A 23165-nucleotide genomic window follows, 5' to 3' on the forward strand; every position below is an offset into this window, starting at 1 on the left:
AAGTTATGAACGTTTAAAGTTTGTTCGAAAAAAGTAGTTTTTTACGTCTGTGACCTTGACCTTGAACATTTTTGTAAAAAATCGAACGTACATTTCAAGATTCATAACGTGTCCGAAGTTTAGCGTCGTACCTTATTCCGTTCGTGAGATATCCTGCTAACAAGATTTGTGGAAATAAGAAAAAAAAAGAATAACTAGATTTGATCGCGATCAAAACACGGGATTTCCACCTATGTAATGATATAAGTAATGTTAGCGAACAGACGATTGCTTGAACGAACGGACGATCTCACTCAATATTAATCAGAAAGCGTTTCTTACGAAAGTAGTCTGGTCCAACTGAAAAACAGATTTAATTAATTCGACTTAAAGATCGTCTGTTCACTAGCATTACTTATATCATTACATAGGTGGAAATCCCGTGTTTTGATCGCGATCAAATCTAGTTAACATTGATTTTTTTTGTTTTTTGCAAAAACATGAAGCGAAATTTGGTGTATTTTCCAACTTTAAATTGTGATGACTAATTTTTGTCTGAAAATTATCATTTTGTTATGAATGTGAATGTTAATCTTAGTAATAGGCATAGATTTCGGAATTTGTTTAGAAAACTGTATGATAATAAATTTATAAAACTCCCCTGTATAAATAGAAAACCGGTTAAATAGTGAGAGTCTGATGCATCCACGTCTCGGTTTTGTATGTCACAAATAAATGTAGCTACTTTGACAGACATTGTATTTATTACTTACTTGTGTGCTTTGATACTGGTCAATGTTTTACAACGGTTTGGAGTATCATATACAACTTAAATAAAACATTTTAATATCGTTTAAAGGTGACAATAATAGAAAAATGATATTTTCGCTGCCAAAATACTTGTACTGTATATGTATAAATTAACGTCAGCAATTTTACCGAATTTCAAAGCTTTACTGTGTATTTGTAATGTTGGATATTTTTTATAATATGTATTTTATTACTCATTATAGCATACATATATGTATGTACAGGGCCTACAAATTCAATGTACACATATATTATATATATTGGATATTGTGTTACGTTATCACACAATTAATTTATATTAATATAATAACTTGTTAGCACAAAAAAGTCGCAAATACTTCATATAAAACCACAAACATACATCATGTATGCATACGCGTAGGTTTGTCGTTTCCATACATACTGTAAAGAATCCTTTATTTCATTAGATAAAGCAGCCGGTTTGAGTTTATATTAACTTATTACACTTGTACAGAATGCATGCTAATTCGCTAATTCTGCTGATCATGAGAAGTCGCAGAGAAGGTGTAGGATACACATATACAATAACCATACTTTAATTACATGTAGATCAATTTAATAAGCTACGATATATGGGTTTTATAAATGGATTAATATATTTCATATGTTGCATTGTAGTCTTATTATTAAAAATATCAAAATTCTGGCTGACGTACGCACAGAAACATGTTAGGTCAGTTTCTGCTACAGTGTACGCGTGTCGACTGCAACAGTGTATCCAGGAACATATAGTCGATAAACAGTGTTTTGAACTATATAGTAGGTGGATGACCAACTCCGCCATTGATCATGCGATCATGTGCTGATGTCATGTGACTTCGATATCATTCAAGAAGAAGGAAGTAGATCAGTGGGGCTATATTTGTGGACGTATATTTGTTGGTAAGTAATATGCAATTTATTCATTTTTAATTCTAAAAAAAAACAAGCTTTTCATGCAGCTCTTTTTCCATACACGTCATAAAAGTAGCTACATATGTGTTCTCTAGCTAATGTGCAGTCTACTTTCATTTTCAAAACACATGTATTTATCTGTTCATCCTGTTACTTAGTTACGCCCCATAACCTCATCCTGGCAGTGACTGGAGCAGTTGTTTTCTTCAAAAGTTTATATTGAAGTATCAAGGGTATGAACTGTACGATAGAGAAAAATCAACATTTTCTTTCAATCCGTGATTATTTTGATAAATAGCCTCTATTGTGACTGCGGGTGCCGCAGTCCAGTTAACCACAACACAAGTCTCAATTCATAACAGAGATGTTTAATGCTGACTTGATGTGTTGATGATGATGGTAAATAACTGAAAAAATACAAATAAGGATTTCTGAACTATTTGTAATGATTTACATAATCTCATAAAATTATCTCAATGTTAAGAAACACATATTTTAGAATGACTAGATTACACAGATTAAAGGATTTCACCAACATATTTTAGGAATGACTAGATTGAACAAATAATAAAAATAATTCGAAAACTACTCCTGAGAACACTACCGATTCATATCCGAGTAACATTATACACCTGTCTTACTACGAGTTTACGTAAAACGAAGTAAATATTCACTAAAGTATTGCAAAATACAATAAACAACAATCATAAACTCGATACTGTAGAGCTATATGAATTATAAAAGGTATTAACATAGAACAGAACAAACCGAGCCGATCTAATAGACTAAACTGGGCGAGTTGTCTCTACAAAAATACGTAACTGACAAATGTAAACAAATGCAACTTATTTCCGACTGATTGTGCTTTTAAACAGAAAATATGCCCTATTTGAATGTTAATTATAGACTTTGAATTGTTTATGACAATCGACTTACTTCATGGGTCGAGCAGGCTTGCAGTTCTGAGTTAATAAAGTTTGCGCGCCATGTGCTTCTAACATGTGTTTCTGCACCGGAAATGTTAAAAATACACTAACAAACAGATTCGTATAACTGACCAAAATGTCCGGAACGTACAAACTAAAATACAATAGGTAAAGGGAGATAACTCTGGCGAAGACAGCACACTCCCCGCCATGATGCCCACAGCATCATTAATAACAAAGAAAAGAAATGGAAAAAATCTATGCACAGTTTTCAATAAGTAATACAAGTTCGGTGATAGGTCGAACGAAACATGTGGTTTGTTTTCCTTGGTCCGTGATACACTTTCCGTCAGTTTTTCGCGCCACGCGGATCTCTGCTTTGCGGACTCGACCATCATTTCCAGGGAATACCCTTGTCACTACACCCAAAGGCCAATGACTTCTAGGGGTCTGACTGTCCCGCATTAAAACCACATCACCTGGTGAGAGATTTCTTTGAACATTTTGCCACTTTCTTGCAGGTTCTGCAAGTATTCAGAACACCAGCGACGCCAGAACATATCCGCAAGAATCTGTACGCGTTTCCACTGAGCTCTGTACAGATCTTTCCCGTTCAGCGGCAAATTGATATTTTCTATGCGGTTAGGTTTCTGTGTGAGTAACAATGACGGACTCAGTGGGTAAGGTTCTTCAGGGTCGGAAGAAATTGTAGTGATGGGTCTAGAGTTTATGATCGCGCTCGCTTCGGCAAGAAAGGTTACAAGAACTTCGTGTGTAAGTCCTTTCCCTGGAACCTCTAGGAGCAAGGTATCCAGTATCCGTCTCGTCACCCCAATCATTCGCTCCCATGCACCCCCCATATGGGACGCATGGGGAGGATTGAAAATCCAGGTACATCCACTGTTGTTGAGAAAGTTTGATACCTCCCGGTCCTCACAGTTGATAGCGTGTATCTTAAGATCGTCTGTTGCACCAATAAAATTTGTCCCTCTATCAGATCGAAATATTTTGACTGTTCCTCGTATGGAGAGGAATCTCCTAAGAGCGTTGATAAAGGATGAAGACGAGAGCTCTTCCACCGCTTCAATGTGTACAGCTCTGCTTGTTAGGCAAGTGAACAGTACTCCCCAACGTTTACTATTGGCTTGTCCGCCCCGTGTCCTACGAGAAACCACTTGCCATGGGCCAAAGCAATCCACACCGACGTTTGTAAAGGGTGGTCCCGGCTCGACACGATCACATGGAAGATCTGCCATCTTTTGGTGTAAGGTTTTCCCACGTAATTTTCTACATATAACACATCTATGAAGAAGCGATGAAATCAAGGATTTTCCTCCTGTGATCCAATATCCAGCCGAGCGTATTGCCCCAGCTGTTATGTGACGACCTTGGTGCTTGACTAGGTTGTGAAAGTGAAGGACCAGAAGTCTGGCAATGTGCGACTTGCCAGGTATGAGGACTGGTTTCTTTTCCTTGATATCAAGGTTAGAGTTCTGTAAACGACCTCCAACTCTTAACACGTCCTCCTCATCCAATACTGGGTTTAGTGATGAAACTGCACTATCCTTAGGTAGGGGTTTTCCTTCTTTAATACAACAGATGTCATTGTAGTATGAATCTCGTTGGACTTGGTGTAAGATGAAAGTGCAAGCGTTTTTGGTGTCATTGACACTACGGGGTAACAAGCGGTCTTTAATGCAGGAATCGGCATTATGAAATAAATAAGCTATCCTTTTAAGACAACTTATAGCAGCTACTAAGTCATTCCATCGAGAAAATTTCTCGAAGCGTTCTGGCCAGGATAACTTAGGCTTGTCTATGTTAGTTTTGCAGGACCTAACTTCTGCTCTCACCTCCTTGTCCAAGTGCGGATTCTCAATTTCATAGGAAGTTTCTCCACTTTGTTCCAATTCTCTCAACAAGAATGGTGGACCGGATAACCACATAGAATTAGCCATTTCCGATGGCGACACAGATCTGGTAGCCAGATCAGCCGGATTGCTTTCTGTTGAAACGTAAGACCATTGACTAGGTGTAGTGGCTTGACGAATTCTTGAAACGCGGTTCGCGACATATGTATGGAACCTCCTAGATTCGTTGTGTATGTAGCCTAACACTACACGACTGTCTGAGTAGAACTTAAAATCGGACAGTTGAAGATCTAAGTGTTCTGCAATGGATTCCGCTATCTCCACGGCCAAGACAGCTCCGCATAACTCCAATCTTGGGATTGTGTGTCCGTGACTGGGCGCAAGTTTTGATTTCCCTAGCACAAATCCTAAATGTATGTTCCCTTGCTCATCATGTGTTCTGATATAGGCAACAGCTCCTATAGCCTTCTCTGAGGCATCCGAAAAGACATGGATGTCTCTGTAAGCTGCATTGTAGATAGGGATCGGACTATACGTTCGAGGTACAGTCAGAGTATTTAACTCCTGCAGGGATTCCACCCAATGTTTCCATTCTTCTTGCAAGTCATCAGGGAGAGGTTTATCCCAATCATCGGTAGTAGATACTACCTTTCTGAGTAGTAGCCGACCTTGAATGGTAGTTGGTGCAATGAAACCTAGAGGATCATAGAGGCTGTTTACTCGCGACAAGACTCCTCTACGCGTATATGGTTTGTCATCTTGCGCAACATTAAAGGCGAATGTGTCACCATCAAGGTTCCAGTTGAGACCAAGGCTGCGTTGTGATGGTAGAGAGCTTGAAGAAAGGTCTAGATCCTTTAATCCACGAGCAAGATCGCAGTTAGGAAAGGCTGCAAGCACATCTTGAGAATTTGATGCCACCTTGTGCAACTTGAGGTTACCACCAGTTTCCAGAGCCTCCTGTGTCCGCTTTAATAGGGAGATAGCTTCGGCAGTGGTAGCCAATGACGTCAGAGCATCGTCCACATAGAAGTTTCTCTCAACAAACTGTCTGACGTCTGAACCATAAACTTCCTCTGAATCAAACGCAGTTTTCCGAAGACCATAGGTAGCCACGGCCGGGGATGTTGTGTTTCCGAACACGTGTACGCACATCCTGAATTCTATTAGGTCCTTTGACAAATCGTTGTCCCGATACCAGAAGAAGCGTAGATAATTTCTATGCTCAGGGTTGACATAGAAACAGTAAAACATCTTTTGAATGTCCGCCATGATACCAACCGGCCCTTGACGAAAACGCATGAGCACCCCAAGCAGACTATTTGTTAAATCGGGTCCCGTTAGCAAGACCTTGTTAAGAGAAATGCCATTTAGTTCTGCAGAGGAGTCAAAAACTGCTCTTATTTGGTCCTTCTTTTGGGGATGATATACTCCAAATATTGGTAGATACCAGACTTCTTCATTTTCCTGCACAGGAGGTGCTACCTCCGCATGTCCACGCCTGAGGATCTCGTCCATAAATGTAATAAAATGGGCCCGTTTGGTTGGATCCTTCCTCAGATTCGCCTCCAAAGATTTGGCTCGCTTGTAAGCCAGATTCTTGTTGTTTGGCAGACGGGGTCGAGTAACCTTGAAAGGCAGAGGTGCCTCCCAATTACCGTCAGCGTTCTTTGACAGTCCTTTATCCATGATTTCCAAGAATTTGTTATCCTCAATGGATCTTGCAATCTTTTCGTCATCAGGAGTTCTTTGGAAAACATTGGCACCAAACAACTCATGTTCGTGTAAAGAGGTTCTTGTTCCCGTTTGGTCAGTGTAAGATTCTTGGACTTTGAAGAGGTTAGGACATGGAGGAAATATAGATGATCGTCCCACTTGATAAAATGTGGGTTTTGTATGCTGACACCAATTGTGGAGCGTGAACTTTATGAAGACATGTTTCACCGATAATTGTCCATCCAAGAGGAAGTCTTTGAGCATACGGCATACCAATCCGCTGGTCAAGTACATGGTGTGCTTGAATAACGTCACGACCGATGAGAAGATTTACATCGACATTGTTTTGTAATGGAGGAATGTGACTGGCTATATCCTTGAGGTGAGGATAGTTCATAGCAATATCTGGTGTGGGAATCTCCTCCTTGCAGTTTGGAATCTGGTCACATTCTATCAGATAGGACAAGTTAATTCTCGCGGTCCCATCATGAGACTCAACTACAAGATCCGTAGCTCGCCTTCCAGAGGTGTTGACCTTACCAGAGCACGACGATAAAGTGTAAGGGGAGGACACACTTCTAATCCTTAGCTGATCGAAAAGTGTAGAGTTGGCGAGTGACCTATTACTTTGATCGTCGACAATGGCGTATGTCTGTACCGCTTGTTCTGGTTTCCCATTAAGATAGATCCTTACTAACATAGTCTTTGCGCATGACTTCCCTCCAACATTTTCTCCACAGATCTGTGTGCATGTAGTATTGACAGGTCGTGAGGAAGATTGCGTAGAATTCTCCCCGCCGTTATCTGTCGAGCGGCCTGATGGTTGACGCGTAACATGCATTGCTGACGAATGGTTAACACTTCCACACTCGCTGCATTGAATGTCTGCTGTGCAATCAGGTTTCTTATGGGAAGTAGAGTTACAACACCTGAAACATATTTTCTTGTCTCTCAAAAACTCTCTCCTATCGGCTATAGGCTTTGACCGGAAGCCTCGACACTGATTTAAGGAATGTCCGGCGTTATGGAGAGGGCAACGTACCAAATCACTGTTTGATTTTGTCTCGTTTTTATTGTTTGTGACCAACGAATCACTCAGATCTGTTTTCCTGTTGTTAACTGTGTTATGCTGTGACGATCTGTCTTTCTTCTGTGTTGATGAGGTAGAGCTCATTGAGGAATCATATGAGAAACTCGGGTTGTTTTTTATACGACTTTGTTCACGAAGGAATTCCGCAAAGAACGGGAATGGTGGATAAGTAACGGAGTTGTATCTCATATGCCTAGCTGCTGTATTTGTCCACTTCTCTTGCAGATTAGGTGGAAGTTTAGCTACGATTGGCGATACACCTGTAGACGAGTCAAAATGCCCAAGTAAGCCTTCATATATTCTCTCTTCCTTCAGAGATTCTATCTCTGACACAATGTCGCTAAGCTCATACAGTTTCTGAGAGTCCTTGGGGGACAACCTGGGAAAGGATGTGAGTCTCTGTTGTATGGAAGTGAGGATAAGCTCGGGAGCCCCATAGCGTTCATCGGGTCTTTCCCAGATTCGATGTACTCCCCTCTCTGGATGTTGAGCATTAGCAGTTTTGATACTTAGCACCTGTCTCTGTGACTCTGGTCCTGTCCATTTGACAAGAAGATCTAATTGTTCCTGAGCACTTACATCAAGGTCTGACATAATAGTAAGAAAACTAGCCTTCCAAGTTCTGTAAGACTCGGGTCTATCATTGAAGCTTGAAAGTCTGGATAGAAGGAGATCCTTTTTCATGAGAAATCTAGTGAAGTCTGACGCCACATTGTCTACTGGAGATGAGTGGTTTACAAACTCCTCTCTGTCAGGACGGTTCCTTATTTGATCTGACGGCACAAAGATAGTTGCTGCAGGGTTAAGCGGAGTATGTTTCAATGATGATTTTGGATTCCGTTCTGTTATCCGATTAGTTGTAGATTCTAACAGTTTTGGTTGGTTCTCTATGTCGGACCTGTTGTCATCGAGTTCATTGTCAAAACTGTCTAGATACCGTTCTACCTTTTCCTGTGGTGGCAGTGAAATACCTTCTTGGACTTCGATTCCACTTTCCTGTAGAACTTCAACTTCCGCTTCAAGAGCGGCTACTTCTTTTTCTCGAGAAATAATATCAATCTCTGCCTTAATCTTAGCTTGTTGTAACTGAAGAGATGCTTCTTTCTTTGCATATTCAGCTCTAACTCTTGCTGCCCCAGCCTCAGCCCTTTTCTTAGTTAGCGTGTTTGTTAAATACCTGAGTGGTTACTAGATGCTCTAGAGTGTCGACGTTTAACATTCAAGGAAGCATTACTGCTGTTTGATCTAACTTCATCAAATGACAGATTGTGTTCATGTTCCTCACTGTCGGTACGAAGTTTTTTTATAATGCGTAGAGCCTTATCACACATCCACTGATAACCCTCCTCTGCCAATCTGTATTCCTTTAAGAGTTTCATACTATCTTCAGTTTTAGTCCGTAGTAAGAACTCCATTGTAGTTGCCGACAAGGTTTCATATTTCTTTATTCTCTCCTTGAGGGTATTCTCCAAACGAATAAGATAAGCTGGGTCACTTTTTTCACTTTCGTCTAAGTTTTCTACTCTTGATATTACAGAGTCAACCGTCTGCCATGCCCGTGACATGTTTTTGTTGTGCTTGAATAAGGTATCCTTGTAAAGTTCATACCCTTCCTCAGTGAGGGTGTGGATTCTGCCTGCTGTAGCCATGTCCATGAATTATTTACTGTGACTGCGGGGTGCCGCAGTCCAGTTAACCACAACACAAGTCTCAATTCATAACAGAGATGTTTAATGCTGACTTGATGTGTTGATGATGATGGTAAATAACTGAAAAAATACAAATAAGGATTTCTGAACTATTTGTAATGATTTACATAATCTCATAAAATTTATCTCAATGTTAAGAAACACATATTTTAGAATGACTAGATTACACAGATTAAAGGATTTCACCAACATATTTTAGGAATGACTAGATTGAACAAATAAAAAAATAATTCGAAAACTACTCCTGAGAACACTACCGATTCATATCCGAGTAACATTATACACCTGTCTTACTACGAGTTTACGTAAAACGAAGTAAATATTCACTAAAGTATTGCAAAATACAATAAACAACAATCATAAACTCGATACTGTAGAGCTATATGAATTATAAAAGGTATTAACATAGAACAGAACAAACCGAGCCGATCTAATAGACTAAACTGGGCGAGTTGTCTCTACAAAAATACGTAACTGACAAATGTAAACAAATGCAACTTATTTCCGACTGATTGTGCTTTTAAACAGAAAATATGCCCTATTTGAATGTTAATTATAGACTTTGAATTGTTTATGACAATCGACTTACTTCATGGGTCGAGCAGGCTTGCAGTTCTGAGTTAATAAAGTTTGCGCGCCATGTGCTTCTAACATGTGTTTCTGCACCGGAAATGTTAAAAATACACTAACAAACAGATTCGTATAACTGACCAAAATGTCCGGAACGTACAAACTAAAATACAATAGGTAAAGGGAGATAACTCTGGCGAAGACAGCACATCTATATATCAGTGAAACATATCTTACCTTAAAGAGTAATAATTGTAAAAGGAGAGGAGAAAATGTAGCCACCAAACATGGATTCAAACGTGGCTGGGACCTCCCAGTAATAGCCAAATTCTCTACTGCTGAGCACCAATGATTGACCCAGTCCAATTCCGCCACACTCCTCTCTTTCTTTTCAAAGTCTTTGTCCTTGAAGACATACAAGACCTTTATACCACTACTATGGGTAGTTTCAAACACCAAGCCGAATACTCTACCGCTGAGCTACCTGCATGGTCACCGATGATCATCGACCCAGTCTAATCCTGATACATATCTTTCCAATGAGTGTCATGATGAACAAAATTATTGACAAAGTATATGGCCTGATGAACCTTGAAATATATTATGAAAACAAAAATAGGTAGACATTCCCTGGTTCATTTTAAATGTCCCTGGCCTCTAAAGGGTACCTCAATTATGAAGGCAAAATCACAAAATCTACTCTTGTGGTGGTATACATAAGTACCTATAACTGTGTTCACCCATAATCTCCTTTGGAGGTGTTAAATGGCCCGTGTTTTGTATAAAACTCCATATAAACATCATGGTGCTGACTAACTTTAACCTGAACCGCCATGTTATTTTTTTTCTTCGGAACAAAATATACTTCCCAATGTTGAATGATACCAAAAACATATTTTGTTATGAAAGTTAAGTAAAACTCAAGTTTTCTTTTTTAAGAAAACAAAGTCTTAATTAAAAATGGAAGAGAAATCCTAAAAACATCTGGAGTCACTATACAACTAGAATTGTTACTGACAATACAGAAATGATTTCAGACTCTCTTTGAGTTTATTATGGGTATGATCTATTGAATTGTTTATTCAAAAAGTGAAAAGCAATTACCTTTTTATTTCTGATTTTTTGATATGAGGGTCTCACTATTGACAATTCTACATACTTTTGTATTACCCTGCACAGTTCACTGCTACAAAAGATGTCTTATAATTATACTGTCCTCGCCAAAAAGGTGTGTAAAACATACCGATCAGCGATTATGTCTAAATGTTTAAAATCATTTTGTTCAGATGCGGCTTTAAAATGTTCCTGTATGTTTGTGGCTAGGGAATATTATTCTATCTGAATTAACTTTATCATCAGTATTTAACCTGAATTTAAATATGAAATTTTTTCGGCTAAACTGCATATGGACCAAAGTTTTGTAAACTACCAACTGCCATACATACATCTTCTATCGAGAAGTAATCCCCATTTGGGTTTTCAGGAGGCATGCATCATATATATATGTCACACAAAATATAAGCACATTAAAATTATGGCTGTGGTAGGCCATCAACATTCCCAGTGATGTACCTGAGGTTGAGCAGTGTACCGTGCAAGGTAATACACGAGCGGAACCGTGACTGGTAACACTGTAGTACAATAGTAACATTTTGATTCAGAATTGGCACAGAAAGATTTCCTCTTGGCCTGCCCATTCACCATGATTTCGTCCCTTTTCGTGGTCTCCTGTTTTCTTGTCACCACGGCGACATCTACGGCTGTTGAGGATCAGATCGTGTCCATGCCAGGATTGAAGACACAGCCAACATGGAAACAATACTCCGGATATCTCGATGCTACTGGAAACAAGAAACTCCACTACTGGTAAATATATAGATTTAATCTACTCTACAATACATTAAATTTTATGTATGTAAGTCAGCAAGCAAAGATTTTACATCCATATTAGTAAATATGAGTCCCTTCAAAACCCACAATTGACTACATGTGGTCCTATAAAAAGCTGCTTATTTCTAAATACCAGTATGATTTATTAGAATTACATGTATTCAAAAAGAAATTCAAATTTTAGAAACTTGAATATATTTTGGAAAGCTTTCTTTCGGACTCAAAGACTTAACACTTGATTTTTCACCCACATGTATTTTGCTAAGTTATTTGATATAGGGGTATGTGATAACAATTTGGCACTGCTACCGATTGATGATATTTAAGAACAATACTCATGGCAGATATGTCTTTTGAGAAAGTCTTTTGATAAGAGATGTATATTTTATTTTTACCATAAAGGTTTTTGGAATCTCAAAACAATCCTAATACAGACCCCGTGGTCCTGTGGATGAATGGAGGACCAGGCTGTAGTTCTGATCTTGGACTCCTCAGTGAACATGGACCCTTCAGGGTATTTACATTTGTATAAATGCAGATATGAATTATTTGGCAGATGTTGTTATAGTTCTGAAATGCACATTGATAAAGATCATAAACACAATATATCCTGAGTAATATTGAAGTGTAATGTTCTATTTTTTTTCTGCCCCATTCACGAGCTGATATGTCACAGTTTTAACTCATGAGGGATCATAATAAAATTTTCCCTCTCTTGAGCATGAGAGGGAATTCATTAATGTCCAACCCCTGATCAACAAGCCTCAGATTGGACGTTCATAAATTACTCCAAGGGCTGTGATTTGGTTGTCACATCCTCAAGGTAGGAAATGATTATTTCTCTCCCACATACAAAAGAAGGGATTATAGATTGGAGTCTCAAAACAGCCTTCTCAACGTGACATGAACTTGAGTTCGGCAAATGCACATTAATATTGATGACATCATTGATAATGCACACCAAAGTTACCAACATAACTTCATGACATCACTTAATTGTTTTGCTGGAACCTCTTTTTAAAAAGGTTAGTGTACACATACCTTAGTAGTTAACAAATCAATTAATGATGGATGATTTCTCTGTCAACTTTTAGGATGCATGACAGTTTGCAAACCATTGAACCAGAAGTACAGATAAAACAATTAGGGGTGACGTCATGAATTCAAGTGGCGAAACCATAATGTACATCTTCATAACTTCATGAATTTTAACATGCAGTTGATGTATCTAATTTCATGTCGCTCTGAAAATAGTTCTTCTGAGACTAAAATTCTGTCCTTTTCTTTGTATGAAGCAGAAAATCCTATATAGTAAATAAACCTAATGTTATGCTCAGGAAAATTGATGAATATCTAACCCTAAACTAAGGCAGTTATTAAGTAGACACAAATAGATACATAATTGATGATAACTCAAAACCAAGATTTCCCATAATTACCAACCATGTCTGATGAAGCAAAAAGGATATCTTTTCACATTGAAGAGTTTTTTACCTGTAGATTTATTACAGTTTGTAATCTCCATCAATTAAAATGTTTATATTGATTTTTTTCCAGATCAATTCTGATGGAAAGACTGTGTACTATAATTCATACAGCTGGAATACTGTAAGTTTTTCTCTTCTTCTTTTTCACCTAATTTTGCCTACCGTGGGTAATTTTATTTTCAAACCTATGGAATATATTGAACCTACATTGGACTGGAGGGGCTCCATTGGCCAATCAAGTGGTTTAGTTGTATGTCCAACATATAACTTGGAGCCCTTCACCTCTTGGGTATAAATTCAAATACCATTTGCAACATGCAATTGCCAAGTACTGATCGTAGGTTGAAGGTTTTTTTGGTACTCGAACTTTCCTCCACTTAACCAGGCACGTCCTTTAAATGACACTGACTGTCCATTACCAATCTATCATTGGCAGAGTGTACTGGTCAAGTGAACCATCATTCTGCCAATGCACCATCTTCTCAGGGTTGTTAAGCTTTATTTCCATGTACTTTGGTGGTTTTTTTTGTGTGTTTTTTTTTGGGGGGGGGGAGGTTCTTGTACTTTACCTCTGAAACTAAACCTAGTGTTCCAGTTTATCAATCACCCTGGTTGTTAATACAACATAACATAAATGATATCGAATGGAAATATTGTTAATTAAGCTATCTGTTACACATAATAAGGATTTTGCAATACTAAATTTCTTTTCTGTACAATTTACATTTATCAAATTTCACAATAAAAATAAATTTGTGAAAGTTTATTTATCATATGTTATAAGGTATTTTCATTAAGTTTTTTAAATCTGAAAAAGTCTATCTTAGCAAATTAATATTTTCCTCAATATGTTGAAAGATATTTCCATTAAATTTCAAACTCCGCGAAAGTAAATCTTTTTTCTTATATTTAAATAGAAATTGCAAACTTTAAAAGCTATGAAAGAAAGTTGGATTACAGTATAATCAGAAGCTGTTACGTGACAATCAACTTTATACTTCGTAGATATAGATGGGATTTGTACTTAATGAAGTAACGTTGAATCATACTGTAAATTACAGGTAGCTAACATGATTTACCTGGAGGCTCCAGCAGGTGTGGGATTCTCTTACTCACCTGACAAAGATTACAAGACTGACGACGATCAGGTAACACACGTTTATCATCTTTGATAGACATGCTGATAATATTTTTATTTGATTGATATTTAATATTTCATGAGATGTTATAGTAACAGCTGGTTTGCTGTGTGATGACCATTATAGATTTTTGTTGGACAGAGCCTCCAGTACTTTCAGTACTTTGATTTGTTGGATCACATAATGCTAGTACAATTTTCCAATGATACCTCATCATCAACTAAAGTATATTAATGTGTTTTGCTAAATAAAACTCCTTTTATCTACAGTTTATCACATAATCCTCCTGATATCTAGTGAATTTCCCCATATAATATTTTTGCAGGTGTCATTAGTGTAATATATATAGCCTTGAACGTTTTTCGTTGACTGGAAATTTATTGTGATCCTTATGGTATTCTAGCCTCGGTTGGATTTTTACAACATTGAGGTTCTTCAAAATGAAAGTTGTTGTTATGAGATCAAAAGTATCCAAAATTTGTGTTCAATTTATGTGATATTTTATGCAACTCCTCTCAAAATTTTTTAATTTTTGCCAGCAAAGACTCGAAAAAATAAAAACTTATAAAGAATTATTTCATAAAATCTCCTATGGAATGAATAGTTTTTTAAGATATCTCCTTTATAGGATCTTAAATCTCAAAGTTTTAATTTTGCTAACTCTGCACAAATTTCAGATACTTTTTGTCACATTATGATTACATCAAGCCACATTGTGGAGAAAATCATCATAAAGATGTGCTGCAAACATCCAGCAGAAGTTGTCATTTTTTCCCACCGTCCTCCCAAATCCTGACATCATGTCATTATTTCCTGACATCACTTGCCATAATGACCAGTGGATTTCCTGCATTGTTCCAGAATGTAATAGTTCCATGTTTATTAATATTTCATATATCAGGTTGCCCTGGATAATCATCTGGCACTGAAGAATTTCTTTCTGAAATTCCCGGAATATAAGACCAATGACTTCTTTGTCTCTGGAGAAAGCTATGGAGGGATTTATGTTCCAACCCTGTCAGCCAGACTCGTGGATGACTCCAGCTTCAACTTTCAAGGTTTCGTAGTTGGCAATGGACTGAGTGATAGCGAGATGAATACAGATTCTTTGATCTACTTCGCATATTACCATGGCTTGATAGGAGACAAGTAAGTTCTGTTTACAATATACATACATATAGAAGGTCTTACATGAGTGGCTCTGTGATATGGAATTTATCAAACAAATTCAATAATTTAGTGGCATATCAAATTATTTAACGAGTTTGATAAATTTCATATCACATAGTCACAAGTGTAAGATTCTATTTATCACATAACTTTTATTATAGAAATATAAGTAAAACTCAAATTTTGTCTGTATATAAAACAGTAGATAACCGGCTGGGATGTAACATTTCCATCTACTGAGACAATCAGGCGACGTCATATATAGATTATGACGTCAATTTATGACATGGCCGTATGAAATGTGGACGGGCTAGTTATGTGATAAAAACAATTATTAGTTTTTTGTTTTCATACTTTATGATTAGTCTTTTTTTTTCCTCTATGAAAAACATCCATTCTGAGAAATGGCACAAAAACCTGACATTATCCTAATGTCATAATCTTTTAATTTCACCAGGTTATGAAGAAAAGTTTGTTTAATATTTGTAAGAGTCAATGGACTACATGATTTCAAAGAGTTTGCAAAAAAAATTTATACCTCTATATTCTTGATGTTGTCACCGGCTTGATTGACAAAAAACATCATAATTTCATAGATAAATATATACATTATATTTTATGTACAGAGTTTGGTCTGACCTGACCGAGGTTTGCTGTGGAGGAAACATCACACGCTGTGCATTCCTGGCTAATGCTAAGGGAAGTCTCATATGTGAACAGCTCGTAAGTACAATGTATGCTGAAAATTAGTGAAATGTTTAATGAATAACATAGTTGTAACTTATTGGCCATCTGTAATATCATACTGAAACTGCACCATATTACCCAGAAATATGTTTGTGTCCTTCTAATGAGATTAGAGGAAGGATGGAGAGTGACAAAGAATAATATTTTCTTCAATACTTGACAGGGTTATCCTGTAACCGGTTGCTAGGGAAAAGATAACTGTCTTTTACCAGAGTAGAGAAAAACAACTCACATGTGCTAGACAATAAAGTGATAATATCAATAAATGTGGCTACCTTTTTCCACGAAGTCATTAATTTTGACCCATGGCAATGGCCCTCTGATGACATACATATTATATTTTGATATATAGGAGAAATAAATTAATCAACGGAATGATAAACTTGCTTAAATATTCTACTTGTAAATTTCTTATTAGTAAAAATTTATGTTTTGTGATACAGGTAACAGGTACAATGGAAATTGTGTACTCGAGCGGACTAAATGAATACAACCTGTATGCCCCGTGTGAGGGACAAAGTGGATTTGTGTATGATGAAACCAGGAAAAAGCTCACGTTTACCCACCTTAACTGGCCATTTTTACATTCTCCTTCCATACAGAAACAGGTGAAGGTAGGTTGATAATGCTCTACGGAACAGAAAGGAAGGATCATCATAGACAGGTGGTCTCTTCAAGACAGGTGGTCTGTATTCTGTATTTGCATATTACACAGTTATCTCCCCTTGCGGGTATTGATTGTGATGTCATGTGTAATATCATATTTTATGGAGAAAATGACATGAATTATGTCCACAAATTAAAGACATCACAATGGATACTTACCTGCAAGGGAGCTAATTCTAAAATATGCAAAGACGGAATAGACAGGACAGGCGGTGTTTATAGTCAGGTGGCTTTTTTGTAGCAATTAGTGACTAAAATACTATAAAAGTAGATATATCTTATTTTGACATGTGACCTTATAGACATTTGGTCCTAACAGTTTAGTATAAATACTTAGTCTAGGTACATATGTGAACAGGGAGATGGCATATACAGATAGCTGACCTTTGTTGAAAAGAACTTCAGGGAATATAATATGGACATCATTATTTTTTTCCAACAATGATGCTTCAGTTGGAAAGTTTATTTTAAAAGTGAATTGAATTAAATATTGCTATTTCAATTATTACTCCTAATTCTCCTTGTCTGATATGAAATACGTTTGATTTTAGGTTTTACAAGAAACCTCCGACATTGAAAATAGTGTACGACTGACCCCTCCCTGTCTGAATTACGACTATGTAATAGAATACATGAACTCCCCCGAGGTTAGAGCTGCCCTCCACATACCCAGTAATGTACAGAAGTGGGATATATGTAGGTAAGTTATCATTGTTATCTTCTTTACATAAATACATGCAGATCACTCCTCCTCCTAGTCTGACCACTGCTGCTGTTCCTCCTCCTCCTCCTAGTCTGACCACTGCTGCTGTTCCACCTCCTCCTCCTCCCCCTCTGACCACTGCCGCTGTTTCCTCTCCTCCTCCTCCTCCCTCCTCCTCTCTCTCCTCCTCCTCCTCCTAGTCTGACCATTGCTGCTGTTCCTCCTCCTCCTCCTAGTCTGACCACTGCTGCTGTTCCACCTCCTCCTCCTCCTAGTCTGACCACTGCTGCTGTTCCACCTCCTCCTCCTCCCCCTCTGACCACTGCCGCTGTTCCTCCTCCTCCTCGTCCTCCTCCTCCTAGTCTGACCATTGCTGCTGTTTCCTCCTCCTCCTCCTAGTCTGACCACTGCTGCTGTTCCTCCTCCTCCTCCTCCTCCTCTCCTCCTAGTCTGACCATTGCTGCTGTTCCTCCTCCTCCTTCCTCCTCCTCTCCTCCTCCTCCTCCTCCTCCTCTCCTCCTCCTCCTCCTCCTCCTTGTCTGACCATTGCTGCTGTTCCACTTCCTCCTCCTCCCCCTCTGACCACTGCCGCTGTTCCTCCTCCTCCTCCCTCCTCCTCCTCCTCCTCCTCCTCCTCCTCCTCCTACTCCTCCTCCTCCTTCTGACCACTGCTGTTGTTCCACCTCCTCCTCCCCCTCTGACCACTGCCGCTGTTCCTCCTCCTCCTCCTCCTCCTCCTCCTTCTCCTCCTCCTCCTCCTAGTCTGACCATTGCTGCTGTTCCACTTCCTCCTCCTCCCCCTCTGACCACTGCCGCTGTTCCTCCTCCTCCTCCTCCTCCTCCTCCTCCTCCTAGTCTGACCACTGCCGCTGTTCCTCCTCCTCCCTCCTCCTCCTCCTCCTTCTTCTCCTCCTCCTCCTCCTAGTCTGACCATTGCTGCTGTTCCACTTCCTCCTCCTCCTCCTCTGACCACTGCCGCTGTTCCTCCTCCTCCTCCTCCTCCTCCTCCTCCTCCTCCTCCTAGTCTGACTATTGCTGCTGTTCCTCCTCCTCCTCCTCCTAGTCTGACCACTGCTGTTGTTCCACCTCCTCCTCCCCCTCTGACCACTGCTGCTGCTGTTCCTCCTCCTCTGACCATTGCTGCTGTTCCTCCTCCTCCTCCTAATCTGACCATTGCTGCTGTTCCTCCTCCTCCTCCCCCTCTGACCACTGCTGCTGTTCCACCTCCTCCTCCCCCTCTGACCACTGCTGCTGTTCCTCCTCCTAGTCTGACCATTGCTGCTGTTCCTCCTCCTCTGACCACTGCTGCTGTCCTCCTCTCCTCCCTCCTCCTCCTCCTAGTCTGACCATTGCTGCTGTTCCTCCTTCCCCTCCTCCCCCTCTGACCACTGTGGCTGTTCCTCCTCCTCTGACCTCTGCTGCTGTTCCTCCTCCTTCAACCAGCCCAATACCCCTCCTGATACCAATCCTCCTACTCATATGTACCTTCCCCTGTCGTTGGCTTCCTCCCTCTTCCCCTCCCTCCTCTGGGCTCGCCCTCGCTCCTACGTCTACCCCTTTCCTTGTCCACTCCCTCAAGTACCTCCGGGTACCCTCACCCTTTCCGCTCTTCTACCCCCCCCCTCCTCGCCTCCCTCGCTCCTCTCCTAATCCCGACTCTACGTCCCTACCCCCTTCGTGCGTCCCATATTCCTGTCGCCTCTCCCCTCGCCACTCCTCTAATGATACGCGCTCCTTCCAACTCCCCTCTACCTCGTCTTCGTCACTGCCATGTCCTTACCCGTTCCTGTACCTCTCCCTCCTATCCCTAACTCTCCCTTTCTCTACCCCCACCACATACTAGACCTCCGAAACTCCCTCCATGGGATTCTATACTATTATCTCCTTTGGGCCTCCCTTCTAACCCCCTCCTCCTACTGACCACTTCCTGCTGTTCCTCCTGCCTGCTGTCTGACCATTCCTGTACGCTCTCCTCTAACCACCTGCGGCCTGTTACCTGCCTCCTCCTGCTAGTCTGACTCACTGGCTGCTGTTCCTCCTCCTCCTCCTAGTTCCTCCACATCCCGCCCTTGTTTCGGTTCTCCCCTCAACCACTGCGGCTGTTCCTCCTCCTCCTGCTAGTCTGACCACTGCTGCTGTTGCCTCCTTCCTCACTGCTACAGGTCGAACCACATGCTGCTGAATACCTCCCCACACCCCTACCTTCTTCCTCCTCCTCCTCCTGCCTGAATCCTCTTTCATTGCTCTCTCTGTTCCTTCTTCCCTCCTCTTCCATCTACCCTGCCTTGTTCATACCTATTACCGTTATCCTGCCGATCCCTCTCCTCTCGTCTCCATCCAACGCCTCAAAACTCACCCCCCGCCCCCCCAGCCCCCTCCCCCTGGCCTGTCACCGTGGCCCCCCGGCCCCTTACGTGCCGCCCAATTTCCCTCCATTCCTACCTCCTCCCAGTCTTCCGCTTGACCACTGCTGCTGTCTCCAACCCCCTCCTCCACCCTCCCCCGCTCCGCTCCTAGTCACAATCTATCTGCCGATCGCCAGCCTCTAGGCTATTACACCTTGCCGAACCCTTACCTTTCATCCACTCCCAGTATGACTTAAGCCTTCCCCATCTCTCTCATACCTACCCTCCCTCCTGCCCCGTCCCATTCCTATAAGCCTTAACCTCCTCCTACTCTACCTATCGCCCATTCCCTCCCACCTATGCTGCTGCATCTCCTGGCCTCACTCGCCCCCCTCGGTCCCTCACCCCACCGACCTACCAGTTTGCTCGTATGCAATCCTCCCACTTTGTCCTCGTTCCCCCTTTCTCCCTACCCCTTCCCGACGGCCCTTCCATCTCCCCCTCCTGTTAATCCTCAGTCCCCCCCGTCCTCTCGCCTCTATACACTCCTCCCCGCGTCTTCCCCCCCATCTCTCCCTACCTCCTGGTTTCCTCCTCCTCTCTACCACTGTCGGCTGTTCCTACTCCTCCTCTGGACCACTGCTGCTGTTGGGAACCCACTCACCTCCTCACTCCACCCTCCCCTCCTCCCTCCTCCTGTCCTGTTCCTCCTCCTCCTCGTCTCCTCCTCCTAGTCTGACCATTGCTGCTGTTCCACTTCCTCCTCCTCCTCCTCTGACCACTGTGGCTGTTCCTCCTCCTCCTCGTCCCTCCTCCTCCTAGTCTGACCATTGCTGCTGTTCCTCCTCCTCCTCCTCCTCCGCCTCCTCCTAGTCTGACCATTGCTGCTGTTCCTCCTCCTCCTTCCCCTCTGACCACTGGGTTGCTGTTCCTCCTCCTCCTCCCCTCTGACCTCTGGTGCTGTTCCTCCTCCTCCTCCTAGTCTGACCATTGCTGCGGTTCCTCCTCCTCCTTCCCCTCTGACCACTGTGGCTGTTCCTCCTCCTCCTCCTAGTCTGACCATTGCTGCTGTTCCTCCTCCTCCTCCCCCTCTGACCACTGTGGCTGTTCCTCCTCCTCCTCCCTAGTCTGACCACTGCTGCTGTTCCTCCTCCTCCTCCTCCTCCTCTGACCACTGTGCTGTTCCTCCTCCTCCTCGTCCTCCTCCTCCTAGTCTGACCATTGCTGCTGTTCCTCCTCCTCCTCCTCCTCCTCCTAGTCTGACCATTGCTGCTGTTCCTCCTCCTCCTTCCCCTCTGACCACTGTGGCTGTTTCCTCCTCCTACCTCCGTCCTCTGACCACTGTGCTGCTGTTCCTCCTCCTCCTCCCTAGTCTGACCATTGCTGCTGTTTCCTCCTCCTCCTCCCCCTCTGACCACTGTGGCTGTTCCTCCTCCTCCTCCTAGTCTGACCATTGCTGCTGTTCCTCCGCCTCCTTCCCCTCTGACCACTGTGGCTGTTCCTCCTCCTCCTTCCCCTCTGACCACTGTGGCTGTTCCTCCTCCTCTGACCTCTGCTGCTGTTCCTCCTCCTTCTCTTGTAGTGGCCACTGTTCCACATCATTAAAAGACTTATTTGTTTATCTAGCTTTAATCTACAGGACTTCTCTCTCTCTCTCCTTGATTTACATCCAATGCTACATAACCAAAATCTATACTTTATGTTGTGTTTGTATTAAGTTTTTAACATGTTATGTTTTTTGTACTTATCTCTACCCTATTGTTGTTTATTTTCAGTTCTGTTGTTGGTATAGGGTATAAAACTCTGTATAGTTCCATGAGGGAGCAGTATCTCAAAGTCTTATCACAAAAGGTAAATCATAGTTACTTTATTGTTTAATAGCACTGGTATAAACTTTCCTAACCATGTGTTATCTTGTAGTATATAATGATTTTATTTTAATGTGATAAAAACAAGATAAAAATAAAAAGCAAAACATATTTGATAAGCCTTTAGATTGATATTGTGTTTTACAAATATATGACGTCACAGTCAATACCTTCCCCAAAAGGTAGATAACTCTTAATATTCAAATACAGATTTTTTTTTTCAAATAAGTTTCATCAAGATTTTATTGATTTTCTGGGTTTTTTTTTTTTTGCTTAATTGTTTAGAAACGTGTGATGGTGTACAATGGTGACGTGGATATGGCCTGTAACTTCCTAGGAGATGAGTGGTTTGTTAACAGTCTCGGACAGAAGGTAATCTTATAACTGTGCTGTGTGAATAAACATATATACGGTATTCAACCAAATAAGCGCCCAGGGCACTTAAATAATTTTAACAAATCAGAGACACTTAATAGAACCCTGACTAGCCTTTCCATTAATCATTTTTGCAAAATAAATCAATCAGTTTTCATATTTCCTGTTTGCATTTTGTAAGTGAAAATGAAATGAAAAACACAATGCATTATGGGAAATTATATGGCCGACGGTACCACCTCATACAAAAGAAATATAATTTAAGAAAAGATTAAGGCAATAAACAGATATTCATTATTTTTCTATTCTTAAATATGTTACTCAAAATGTCATGACATCATAATTACCCGTGTTGGATAATCTATATTCCCTGGACAGTGTCACAAGTCAGGTGCCCTAGTTTCATCTAGATGCTGTTTGTAGGCCTATATGTTTGTGTAAATGTGTTAAAGGGAAAAACGATGGTTGAGAGTTAATAAACTGTATTTTGTTATCAAAGTCCTAGGAAAGGCTCGCCTGTAGCTGTCAATGTCAATTTGTTGACCTGTAATGTTACGATGGCCGAAAACGGACTGACAGAATTGTGTTTACTAGTAACACGCCGTTTTCAGTCAGCAAAATATGTACATACAGATTTTGTGGTCAAAAACCTATAGTTATAGGGATGCTATAGTAGTACGTTTTTCGTTCAACCAAAATTTTGTACGTACATATTTTGTTGACGAAACCTATTGTTATGATAGTAGTAGATTTGGCTGTACAAACGAAATGGTGTACATGAAAAAAACGTGTTAGTTTTTAGAAAATTCTACGTGAATCCGTATATCCAATTAACATTCCTTTTTTACTGTGATTGATCGTTACACACCGGACCATATGCTGACTTCACTTGATAAAGGCCTTGAAAGGTCAAACCAGTTTGAAGTTTCCTTTTCATTATATGTTGTTTTTTCAAATGCATGAGTTAAGATTACATAATCAAACATTAATTCTGAAGAGTAACCCGGATTGGCTATAGTTACTACCATATTAATCAAACTTACTTATCCATTCATAGTTTTATTTACATCCCTGCAACTGCGAATCCGCCATATTTTCGTATGGTAAAAACTAGATATACCAACCGTAGTAGTAAACCTGCATATATAATGATCTTTTTGTGTATACTCAGGTAGGAAAAAAAGGGAGG

The 23165-nt window shown here is 40.6% G+C and overlaps 2 protein-coding genes across 2 annotated transcripts; one reads left to right on the forward strand and one right to left on the reverse strand.

Annotated features, from left to right (window-relative positions):
• The first annotated feature begins 1532 nt into the window (after positions 1-1532).
• On the forward strand, positions 1533-22220 carry LOC138315377 (lysosomal protective protein-like). The gene is made up of 11 exons (XM_069256358.1): positions 1533-1692; positions 11248-11452; positions 11879-11990; positions 13034-13084; positions 14025-14111; positions 15004-15251; positions 15899-15995; positions 16463-16633; positions 17237-17385; positions 21509-21584; positions 21887-22220. The coding sequence occupies exons 2-11, from the start codon at positions 11289-11291 to the stop codon at positions 21983-21985; spliced, it is 1254 nt and encodes a 417-aa protein (XP_069112459.1). The 5' UTR covers positions 1533-1692; positions 11248-11288; the 3' UTR covers positions 21986-22220.
• Positions 3095-6190, reverse strand: LOC138316630 (uncharacterized). Its single transcript, XM_069258304.1, has one exon. The coding sequence runs from the start codon at positions 6188-6190 to the stop codon at positions 3095-3097; it is 3096 nt and encodes a 1031-aa protein (XP_069114405.1).
• Positions 22221-23165: the final 945 nt, after the last annotated feature.

Source organism: Argopecten irradians, chromosome 2, assembly GCF_041381155.1.
Source record: "Argopecten irradians isolate NY chromosome 2, Ai_NY, whole genome shotgun sequence".
Classification (NCBI taxonomy): Eukaryota; Metazoa; Mollusca; class Bivalvia; order Pectinida; family Pectinidae; genus Argopecten; species Argopecten irradians.

Bases quoted from the DNA above. Each gene is read 5' to 3' on its own strand.
- LOC138316630 (XM_069258304.1), bottom strand. From the start codon at position 6,190: ATGGATAAAGGACTGTCAAAGAACGCTGACGGTAATTGGGAGGCACCT.
- LOC138315377 (XM_069256358.1), top strand. From the start codon at position 11,289: ATGATTTCGTCCCTTTTCGTGGTCTCCTGTTTTCTTGTCACCACGGCG. The intron at 11,991-13,033 runs GTATTTACATTT...ATTTTTTTCCAG, and splicing joins GTGAACATGGACCCTTCAGG to ATCAATTCTGATGGAAAGAC. The intron at 14,112-15,003 runs GTAACACACGTT...TTCATATATCAG, and splicing joins ACAAGACTGACGACGATCAG to GTTGCCCTGGATAATCATCT.